We start from the raw sequence: 12224 nt of genomic DNA, 5'->3' as shown, positions 1-12224 counted from the left end.
TTCTGTATTGCTCCCGCACCAGGGAATCTAACATTCTCCTGGTGGATGTGCTAACGGTCCCTTGCACCTTCCCCCTAATTTAGGTCTTTCCCCTGATATCAATGATTCCTCGGGTCCTCCGCAAATTCAAGCGGGACGGAGGCACTCTGATCCTGGTGGCTCCGGATTGGCCTCGACACGTGTGGTGCGCAGATCTCCTGGGCCTCTCCATAAGCGCCCCTCTATGGCTTCCGCTACGAACGGATCTGCTGTCTTAGGGTCCATGTTTGCATCCAGACCTGGCCATACTCTGACGGGGTGGCTCTTGAGACCTCCATCCTAAGAGCAAAGGGACTCTCGTAGAAGAGTGGTTAGAACCATGCCACAGGCTAGAAAGCCGCCTTCTGCGCGTGTTTATCACAGAATTTGGCGTACCTACTTTGCCTGGAGTTCAACCAGGGGTCTTAATCCCTAGGTTTCTTGTTGCTCCCCATTTTTGCTTTTCCATCCTGACAGGGCTGTGCTACGGACACGCCTGGGCAATCTCGTTTCCACATCAATCAGATTGTTATTCCGGCATTCCAACTTACGGATTCTTTTTCGCTGGATGTGGTAAGGGCTCTCTGGATTTATGTCAGACGGGCCAAGGAGATACGTAGGTCAGACTTTGTTCTGTATGGTGTGTTTTTTTTTTTTTTTTTTTTTTTTTTTTTTAAAGCAGGGCTGGCCAGCTTCTAAGCAAACCTTAGCAAGGTGGCTACGCCTCTCCATTCGCCATGCTTACTCCCTGGCGAACCGTTGTGCCCCTGCCATGGTGACGGCTCATTCAATGCGGTCAGTTGAGTCTTCTTGGGCAGCGCGCTGTGGGGCTTCTACTGAACTGCTCTGTAGGGCTTCCACATGGTCGACTGCTCATACCTTCATTAGGTTTTATGCGTTTGACACTTTGGGACGCCGCCTTTGCTCACTGCAGCTCAGCAGCGTCCCTGCCCATAGGTGACTGCTTTGGGACATCCCAACGTTGTCCCTGTGCCCCCTAGTGGAGGAAGAAAAGGAGACTTATGTTTTACCTGTTAAGTCTTTTTCTTAGACTCCATTAGGGACACAGGGCGCCCACCCTACCGCACCTGTCTGCTGGGGGTGTTTCCTTGGTGACCGGTCTGGCTGTACTCTCCATGGTGTGGATGGCTCTGTATGTATGCTGTCCTTCCTTCTCTTGTCCTCTGCCTCGCTCCTGCCTTGGGCTTGCTAACTAAAAACCGAAGGACCTCTGCCTGGGGGCGGGGTATCGAGGAGAGGAGGCTGGGCTTTGTGGGTATTTGTATTTAACCGGTTGGTGCCCAGACTCTCCTCTCCAGGCTTTACCCAGCGTTGTCCCTGTGCCCCCTATGGAGTCGAAGAAAGAGACTTAACAGGTAGGACGGAAGTCTTCTTTTTTGTGCTCATTCATGCAATTCTTGGACAGATTGGCTAACAAAGCTGCCATGTGTCGCCAACTTGATCAAGAATGTGCCTAAATAACTCCCAAAAGCTTAATACCTTCCCCTGGATCAATTTAAACATGGTAATTAAATTAAGATAATGTTATACTCTATATACATCTTTTCTTCAGAAAAAGGTGAACCCACATCTTCCGGTAGACATGAAGCTGAGTAACCGACCTTGGAAGCCGAACGAGGTGAAACTGAGGAGACAATGGGAGCAGAGAAAAGCAATGCAGAGACATTGGGAGGATCAGCATTTGTTGTGGTGCATGAAAATGAGGTGCATTAATCATATGAGTACTTGTAACCATGTTTTAGCAAAGGTTGATTTGAATAAGCCCTTTATTATGAGATCAAAAAGGTTAAAGTAGAAGCTTTTAGCAGTGACACTATGGATCACCATTATAATATGGGTTACAAAATAACATTGTGGAATTTATTCTTATCAAGCAGTGCCATAAAAAGCAGGATTAGCATTTCTGTTTTAATTTATCCTCAACAAATATAGGACGTCCCCTCATAACTAACGGCAATGGCCAGCACATGAGGACTTCTCAAGTCCCAAAATTTATGACCTGATTAACTACGGGACCTGGAATAGGTATTGTTGTTGTTATTCTGCGACTTATTATGTAACAGTAGACCTGGACACATTACCCCAAAAGTTAGGATTGAGTCATTTTGCAAGGAAACGCTTCTGAGTTGCTGTCAAAAATAGTTTGGGTTTAATGGGGGGTGTTTTTTTTTTTTTGTTACTTTTGTAGCAATTTTCATACATTGTAAAATATAATTGCACCGGAGTCGGCAACCTTATGCTGTCTGCGTGTAGGCAAAGAATGGGATTTTGGTTATTGTCTGATCCTTTTCTCTGATTCCATGGAGAACACTGGAAATCTATGGGGGTATAGGTGGAGCTGGAGGAGTGTGGGCCCCAAAAGGTTAACCTCTGAACCAGAAGGCTCCTTCTCCCCTATACCCCACCCACTGCCTGCAGCCACCAGTTAATACTAACAAAGGACAGGAAGTAGGAAGAGAGGAAGAAAAAGGCTAGGCACACAGAACATACACTCAAGGAGCAATCTGTGGGTCTGGACTGCCACAACTCTGGAAAAATAACTCTGAACAAGCCAGGGTTGTAACTGTGGACATCCAGTGTCCCCCATTGAATCAGAGAAAAGTATCAGGTAAGAACCCAAATCCCATTTCTTTCATCTGTAGTCAACACTGGAAAACGATGGGAAGTCCCAAAGCTGTCCCCTAAGGGCGGGAACGCTTCTGTGCTGTGCTTAGGACCCTTTGTCCAAAGTCTCTGGAGACTAAGGCGTCCAATCCGGTAGAATATTATGAAGATATGCTCAGGGGACCACATAGCTGCTCTGCACATTTGCTCCTATGCCGCCCAGGAAGTGCCCACAGACCTTGTTGAGTGTGACCTCACCAAGTCCCAAACAGATTGGCTGGCCAAAGAGTATGCCTGCTGTATGACCATTTTAATCCAAAACGCCAGCATCTGCTTGGTAGCAGCCCAGCCCCTCTTAAGAATGTCGTAGAGCACAGAGTGGGAATACAAACTGCTGAAATCTTTGGTATGGAGAGACCAGCTCAGCCCTTGAGTAGTCTCCTCAGGAAGACACTACAATTTCCTGATTTTGATGTGAAATTTGGAAACCACCTTTGGAAAAAAAGACCATTCTGGTGCGGAGGACCGCCTGTTCTTGATGAAAGATAAGGACAGGGTACTAGTGAGGCAAGACACTTAACTCAGAGACCCACCAAGCAGAAGATATTGCGAGTCACCATCTTCCAAGTGAGTCAGCAGAAATCAACTGATTCCAAAGGTTCAAAGATGTGACACTTGAGCGCTGTTAAAACCAAATCCCATGGCGCTATGGTATGAAGTACCCTTAATAGAAAAGTATGGCTGGCCAGCAGGAGTACAATTCTGCGCTGGAAAATGACAGACATGGAACCAACAGGACGTTCACTAGAGGAACCGCCAGATCCCGAATAAAAATTACATTGAAGTAAGTAATTATGTAGAAAAATAGTGAAACGTGGCAATTGCAGGTAAACTGTTATACTTTAAACAATGTAATAATTATACAAAAACTAGAGAAAAAATGACACTCCAGTATAGAAAATGGCTGCACAGCATTCCTAGCAGGAGGAGATGGGGATCCTTTGGTGGGCATGATGGCCAGACCTAAGATACATTATGACTGAGGACTGCCAAGTGCGCATGCATGAACCATGGTAACCAGAAGTGCCGGGATCGCGGTCCACAGGATACAAGCTGGCATATTATATAAACTCTTAATATCAAGGAAGATGGTATACACCCTTGAAGTCCTGCCAACGGGCCGAAACTCGTTGAGCAAGATTTTTAAAGATGGCAATAGGGTCCAATTTTTTATAATCTGTTTATTGGTTGTATCTATGTTAATTGTATAGAATTGATGTAAAGTCTGTCTACATTTTAATAAAAACAACTAAAAACGCATAGTGTGTAGTGGTAATTTGCGTTTACAATATAAGGCCACTCACCCCCACACTCTACAACCAATGGACACGGGGAGAGATTAGCATGGAGGAACAAGACTGAGTAATATCACAGGTGCTATGGAAATGGTGTGGGATGTGTAGGAGGAGTGGTACTGATGGACCCTTTTATGCAACAGAAGTACAAACTTTTGTAGAACACAATATGAATACATTGGAACTGCGTTATAGGTTTGGGACTTGTATTCCACAAATACTAGTTCTTGTCAAAATATATCCGGTTTTTCACTGCATTTGGAGGACTGAGCAATTTACATGACATTTCTAGCAAGGATTGCATTGAAAAATACACTTGTGATTAAGTGATGACAGAATATATTATGTTAAGTGCTGCATTGGTTTGTGTATCCTTTGGCGGGCAGCCTAGGAAGGGGGTGCGCCGAAGGTTGGGGGAGCAGAGAACTGGGCAAAGGATCATCCTTGCTGCTGTTTTAACTCTGTCCCTGTTGCAATCCATGTCCCAGGTGGTCCAGTAGGGATGTGGATGACCGGGCTGCCATTGAGCTTTCCCCTCCAGAGCCGGCCTTCCCTGAAGGGGAAATCACTCGCCTTACCTGTTGCTCCCTGTGCTCTGGGCGCAGCTATTTCCCAACTGTTTGCTCTGCGGACTCTGCTCTGAATCAGTGCCCTCCTCCATGAAAATGGAGCGGCCTCCTGGCCGCTCGCATAGCTGTGGGTGACCACCCACAGCATATGCGAGCGTCCATGATGATGGTCTTGACCATCGCGACCATCGGGCTTGCGACGGAGACCCTGCGGTAGGGTCTCGCTGCCGCAAGCCCTGGAGTGATTTTGGCTCTATCAGAGCCAAAATCACTCCCACTGACATCACTAGTGATGTCAGTGGGGCCGGCTTCAGATGGTAGGCGTTCCCATGAGAAAGCCTCCGTCTGGCAGGCACGCCCCCGGCACGCTCCACCAAAGGGGGCGTGCTGTCAATCAACATCGACAGCACGCCCCCTTTGGTGCGAGACCCGGAGCGATGGAGAGCCCATCGCTCGCCGGGTCTCGCGCATGCGCACGACGGAGCTCCCTCCATCATGCGCAGTGGGGGAATATCTACCTGCTTGCGAGCGTCCTGCGCTCGCGAGCGGGTCTGAATGACCCCCTCTGTTGCCAGCTCTTGGGCCACTGGAGCAGGGTCCCGATGGAGCCGTCGGCTGCCCAAGTGAAAGTAGGGTTAAATTAAAAGAAAAAAGAAAAACCGTGATTTCGGTGAGTGACAAAATATGTGGGTCCCAGGGACCATGCACTTAAAAAAAAAAAAAAAAATGGGGTCCTTCCTGACAGTTTCTGGGTCCCGTCATAATTTATGCTTTAGATCTCCCCATATAACTGTCAGACCTCCCTAACACCTTACAAATGATGCCACACAGCCAAGCCCGGCCTTTACACTTTATGCCGCACATTAATGCCCTTTACACATTATGCCATGCAATAATGCCCCTACTTTAAACATTTTGCCACACAGCCATGCCCGGCCTTTAAACATTGTCTCACATTAATGCCCAGTTTTTACACATTATGCCACGCAGTAATGTCCCTTACATATGATGCCACACAGCTGTCCTCGGCCTTTACACATTATGCTGCACATTAATGCCCTTTAGTCCCCCTATGCATTGGCTCCAGTAGTAGCCTTTCCTTCCCCCTATGCATTGCTCGCAGTAGTTGACACCCTATGCATTGCCACTAGTTGTAATCCCCCCTATGCATTGCCCCCAATAGTAATCCCCCCACCTATGCAGTGCCCCCAGTATTGGCCCACCTATTTGCCCTTTAGTGACGTGCCCAGGTCACTCACACCTATTTGTGGGGCAGATACCTTCAATTGGGCCTAATGCCCCCTATGTAGCCCGGCCTTGTGCCCACCTATATACCCACAGGTCTATTGCCTGAATTTATGCCACGGGCCTAGTGCCCGTCAACCCTGGTTGTCTAGGGAGGGGTAAATAACGGTGACCCAAGGCCACCTACCTGTACGGTGGAAGAGGCTGCGCGGGGAGCTTTGTTAGCTCTTTCTTTCCACCCCCGCCGCCTCTTCCTTTCTTCCCTCTTGATCACACCGTCTTCTGGCCTCTTGCGCGGCTGCCGCAACTGTTGCCGCACCGCTCTGCTCTTCGGGAGGTCTTTGCTCCTTCCCTCCGCCGCCGGTACTAAAGTTTCCCGCGTATTTGCGAACACTGAAAAACTTAATCAACAGCACCTGCAATAAAATGGGAGGAAGAGCCATTGCTGGTTTGATTATTAACCTTTAGCTGCCCAACTCCACCTGTACTCCATCGTTTACAGTGTCCACTATGTATGAAAGAGAAATATAGTTGAGCTCAGTATGCCAGTGATACATTTATTTAAATATTTTGATAATGTGTTTGTGTAGTTTTTTTATATCCCCCTGTAGCATTATCATCTCCAGCTGCTTTTAGTTGCTTTTTAGTCGCCTGCTTTTTAGTTGCTTTTCAGCTTTCACTCCTGCGGCCTATTTTAACATTCTGGGCCTCATTATTTTTCATTTAATACTGCCCTGTCACTAGATGATTAGAAGTCTTGCGCTGGCAGTTACTTTGTGCAGGACTGCTCAAAAACTGGTATGTTCTTTTCCATCTCTTTCATAGAACTTTTTATATTCAAACCCTGTTATGACTTACATCCTAGCAGAACCAAAATGGAACGCTTTTATTGCAACTTTCTGATCTTTTTATCAGGAGATGGTAATTCCACAGTTGAACAATAGTCCAACTTCATTTGTATCATTGGACCATTTGATTCTTAAGTTTGTTTTGTCAGTAACATGAAGGGCACATTATCAGTATAATCCATATGTATATCAGTAAAGTGTGTAATACTTAAATTCCACTCAATACTTGGTAGCAACCTGGGGTGGAAAAAAAAAAAAAAACCAAACCTCTATGCCAGTGGTTTCCAAACTTTTTTGAATCACTGCACCCTACAGTATCAGCATAGTGTTCAGGGCACCCCTAGGCCAAAAGTTTGTTGTTGAGAAATTTAAAAAAAAATAAAAAACCTGCAAGTACCCCAGGGTGCCACGGCACACAGTTTGGGAACTACTGCTCTATGCTAAAAACAAGCAACTAAATACCTTAAGTTAAATAGTGTTGTTAGACCAATATTAAGAATATAAGAAGAGAATGAATAAAGGTAGACGAAGTAATAGATGAGCTTAGATTTACACTGGCGATTCAATTTGCTCATGCAATCCGACTCCTTAACCAGACTGTCACCCACCTGAATCTGTTTGGCTGTACAGAGATGTGTGTTGTGCATCTTGGCCAAACATCTGCATCTATATTCGTGTGATCAGGTGATTACTGCGTACACTTTTAGATGTAGTTATCAACTGAATCTCTAGTACAGATATTTCTTCTTCAGGGTCCATAGGGCTCCACAGGGAGACAATGGAGGGTAGGTGGTACTTGGAGGACCAGACACCAACAGCAAAGCTTTTTTTCTATCCCAGGATGCTCCGGTCCTTCCCCCTATATCCCGCACACAGCCTGAAGGCAACTCTGTTTCGTTGGTGTCTGGCAGGAGCCTGGATCACAGTTAGAACACCTGGGCCTTCTTTTCACAGGTGTTGCGGATTACCTCCCGGACCCTGTAGTAGCTCCTCCTATGGGATGGCCACAGCAGGTACTCCCTGCAATCCTTGGCTTCCCCATGGGTAGACAGACATACTTTCTACCTGTACAGCCTTTCCACAAATGCTGCAAAAGGAGAAACCCTTACCTAGTAAACCTACTAAGCGTGCTGTTATCTTCCCAGTGCACTCAGCTATCAGATTCTGAATTATCATCTGGGGAGGCAGAAGACACAGACCCCTTTGACTCCCCCCTCGGGAGAGGAGGAGCCCCCCCTCTAAATTGAATATACCTGCACTTGTGAGAGCTGTAAAATCTATTCTTCAAATAGAAGAGGTAGAACCCACTCCTAAGGCAAAAGAGCCACTCTTTAAGCAACAGAATGAGTGAAGCCTGGAATATAAAAACAAAATCTTTACTGCGCTAGGCACTATAGGTAGATTGGGATCTATATATGGTTTGCTGTCTGTTAATAAACAGGAGGCATATATTATAAATAAAAACAGATATTTATTACATACAAATGGATCCACATACAAACAACAAAAATTGCAACCTAATGCACATGAATAAATCTGACATATAAAATCGCAGAGATCAAATGACTCTCTTGCTACGATGTATAAGGGTATAACTTGATACTATATCAATGAGGTTCCACAACACAACGTTCTAATTGCTGCCAATAGTTATGCAACAGTGTAACTTTGAAGTAACAATTTGTATCCAGTAAAAACAGCTGAATTCCGCTATTTAGTGGATAATCACTCTGGCGTCCCAGTGTGATATACAGTCACGCTGAATATATAGGTGGAAAAGGGGAAAGAAATAATACCCCGACCCCTGGAAAGCTGTGTCCAAATAAATAGGCGTCCTTAATATGGCTTGTCCGCTCGCTGTGTAAGCTGCGGCTGGATGAAATCAGCTGCCGTGCAGCGGGATGACAGAGTTGTTCACGGAGCAGTGATTGTGGTAGCGGCTGGCGGTGTACTCCAAATGTGTAGTGGAGAAACAGCATTAACCACGGGGCAGTGTCTATAGACCAGCTGGCGGCAAACTCCGGGGACTCAGCGGGACACTAGAGCAGCCCACGGAGCAGTGTCTGTACATCAGCCGGCAGTGAACTCCAGGAATGGATCGTCACTTTCCAAAGAACCTCCAAAGTGCAAGTGCAGCAAATGGTGTAGTGCTGTGGATACCTCCAGTGCCTGGGTGATGACGTCAACGCGTTTCGTCCCGTAAAAACCGGGACTTTCTCAAGACTGAAGCCTGGAATATGCCAAGTAAAAGGTTCCCGCTGCCTAAACGCTTGGTTTCTTTTTACCCTCTTCCAGCTACTGATTACACTAAATGGGAAGTTTCCCCCTGCAGTGGATTCCCACATGACACGCCTAGTTAAGAATGCTACCTTACCTATACATACAGCAACCTCCTTAAAGGAGCCTACGGATAGAAGGATTGAAGCTTGCCTGAAGTGTCTACTCTCTAACAGGAGCTATTACTCATCCTGCCAGGGCTACGGCCTAGGTGGCAAAAGCCATTGAGAGTTGGGCAGAGGCCTTAGACCAGTGGTGTCAAACTCTGGCCCTTCAGCTTTTGTGGGACTACATATCCCAGCATGCACTGCCCAGTTTTATCATGCCGTAATAGCAAAACTGTAACACTGCATGCTGGGATGTGTAGTTCCACTGCAGCTGGAGGGCCCGAGTTTGACACCACTTACCTAGACAATACATTTTCCTCTGATGCTTCGAGGGAACAGCTGTCCTACATCTCTCACATTAGGGATGCAGTCTCCTATTTAGGAGAAGCGGATTTGGATACTGGTCTCCTAGCTTCCAAGGCATCTGCTACTTCCGTGGTAGGCCTCCGTATTGTTTGGCTTCGCTCATGGAAGGCAGATTCTGACTCCAAAAAGGCTTTGGAGTCTCTGCCTTATTTTGGGAGATCCTGTTTGGCCCAGAATTGGTCAATATTGTGACTACCTTGACAGGCCAAGACGGCGTTTCTGCTCTCTGCATCTACTACGAAGCCTCGAATGTTATCTTTTTGGTCCTTTTGTCCCCAGGGGAAATTTAAATATCAGTCCTTTTCACGGCATCCACAAGCCAAGGACCACACAGGCCTGGCTACTAGATGTCCACCTACCAAATCTGAGGACAAGCCTTCCGCCTGACTGGGCAAGCCTCTCCCAGGGTGGGAGGCCGACTTCTTCAGTTCACCCAGTTCTGGCGTCCCAAAAAAAAAAAAAAATTCCTTTGCACCGGACCTCTGTCAGACCCAAGCAAAGCCAGAAGCCCAACGGGCCTATCTTCAACCTCAAGTCTCTGAACAAGTTTATCAGAGTGCCCAGGTTTTGTATGGAAACCTTATGCTCTATTGTCCTGGCTATGGAGCCTGGGGACTTTATGGTGTCTGTAGACATTCAGGACGCTTACCTACATGTACCTATAGCGCCCTCTTATCGGCAGTATCTCCAGCAACATTCCCAATTTCAAGCACTGCCTTTTGGTCTTTCTACAGCTCCTCGGAACTTTACAAAGATCATGGCAGTTATGGCGGCCTATCTTCGTCATCAGGGGATCAGACTGCTCCCATACTTGGGCGATCTCTTGCTCTTGGCAAGCTCCCCAGAGATTCTTCACAGCCATCTACAAGTTTCCATTGCTTTTCTACAAACGCATGGTTGGCTGAGCAACTGGAAAATGTCTTCCCTGACCCCTTCTCAAAGAATGGTACATCTGGGAGCCTTCTTGGACTCTGAAGGGTAAATTTACTAAGGCAAGAGTTTTCAGAAGTGGAGATGTTGCCTATAGCAACCAATTAGATTCTACTTAACATTTAACTGGCAGCTTCTAGAAGATAATAGCTAGAATCTGGTTGGTACGGGCAACATCTCCACTTCTAAAAACGCTCACTTGACCCCTTATGCTCAGAGAATCTTCCTGACCGCAGACAAAATCTCTGCACTACAGAGTGCGCAGGTTACCCCAGTCGCCGAGTCAATTCACTCCGCAATGCAGACCTTGGGAACCATGGTGTCCACCTTCGACATGGTGAAGTTCGCTCAGTTTCACTCCAGGCCCCTACAACACCTGTTCCTCTCCAGGTGGAATGGGTTGCCCCATCTGCTCAGATCCCAGATGATGGGCCTCTCTCCGGAGGTTCGACTCTCCCTATCCTGGTGGCTAGACGTCCCACTTAAACCAGCATCACCCGTTTTGAATCCTGGACTGGGCACTCCTCACCACAGACGTAAGCCTCTAGTGACCCAGTGACCGGCCAGCACTTCTTCCAAGGACGCTGGACTCCAGCCAAGGCGATCTTACCAATCAACTTCCTGGAACTCCGAGCCATCTACAAAGCCCTCACTCTGGCTCAGGATTTTCTTCAGGACAGGCCAGTACAGACAGACAACTGGACGGCAGTGGCCTACCTCAATCACCAAGGAGGCACTCTAAGTCTGTCAGTAATGGCAGAAGTGTCCTGCATTCTTACATGGGCTGAACGCCGTCTCCTCAGCCGTCACGATGAGTATGCTGGGGAGTGGTCTCTACATCCGGAAGTCTTTCAGCTCCTGGTGGACCTCATGGTCTCACAACACAACCACAAGCTTCCAGTGTACGGGACCAGGACAAGGGACCCCGGCACAGCTTTCGTGGATGCATTATCTGTGAGGTGGACCTTCCATTTGGTGTACCTCTTTCCTCCAGTCTCCCTTCTTCCTTGGGTTCTTCGGAAGTTCAAGCAAGAAGGGGGCACGGTCCTGTTGATAGCTCCGGCTTGGCCCAGATGCCATTGGTACTCCGATCTTCAAAGTCTCTCCATAGATGCTCCTCTCCAACTTTCTATACGACCAGACCTGTTATCTTATGTTCCCTGTCTACATCCGGACCTGGCCCGTCTGTCTTGGCTCTTGAGACATCCCTCCTAAGGTCTAAAGGGTTTTCTAGCTCTGTGGTCCAGACCATGCTCAGAGCGCGTAAACTGGCCTCTGCCAGGATTTATCACCGGGTGTGGCATACTTATTTCTAGTGGTGTGTTACTAGAAACTGACACACACAGGTTTTGTCAGTGGTTCTCCACGCACTTCAGGAACCTCCATTTGGACCCCTGGATTCAGTAGACTTTAAATGGCTCACTGTGAAGACTTTCTTCTGACTATAGCATCTGTCCGAAGGGTATCGGATTTAGGGGCACTCTCCTGTAGCTCCCCATTTCTGATCTTTCTTCAGGACCGGCCTGTTCTTCGAACGCACCTCTGTCTTCCTTCCTAAGGTGGTCTCTCTTTTCCACCTTCACGAGGAATTGTTCCGGCCTTTCAATCACCAGACCTCTCGGCAGGTGAGGCCTCTTTGGATGTGGTCCATGCTCTGAAGATCTACGTGGACTGTACTAGTTCCATCAGGAAATTGGACTCCCTCTTTGTCCTATATGGATTCCACAGGAAGGGATGGCCAGCTAACAAACAGACTCTGGCCAGATAGCTTTGCATGACTATCTCACAGGTTTATACGGAGACTGGCTTTCCTGTGCCGGCTACATTATCTGCTCATTCTACTTGCTCTGTGGGTCCCTCGTGGGCAGCTGCTGTGGCGCGCCT

General features: G+C 47.4%; 1 protein-coding gene across 2 annotated transcripts in view; it reads left to right on the top strand.

The window, feature by feature from the left end:
* Window positions 1-12224, top strand: part of ZFR2 (zinc finger RNA binding protein 2) — a 115854-nt gene that overhangs the window by 64700 nt on the left and 38930 nt on the right. For both annotated transcript variants that reach the window (XM_088452978.1, XM_088452977.1), the window contains exon 9: window positions 1592-1743. In XM_088452978.1, the coding sequence (XP_088309104.1) occupies window positions 1592-1743 (152 nt within the window). The remainder of the gene's footprint in view (window positions 1-1591; window positions 1744-12224) is intronic.

The sequence above is a fragment of the Taudactylus pleione genome, unplaced genomic scaffold, assembly GCF_031769625.1.
Source record: "Taudactylus pleione unplaced genomic scaffold, aTauple2 ptg000560l, whole genome shotgun sequence".
In the NCBI taxonomy this organism is placed as follows: domain Eukaryota; kingdom Metazoa; phylum Chordata; class Amphibia; order Anura; family Myobatrachidae; genus Taudactylus; species Taudactylus pleione.
This window is presented reverse-complemented; position numbering and strand designations above follow the sequence as displayed.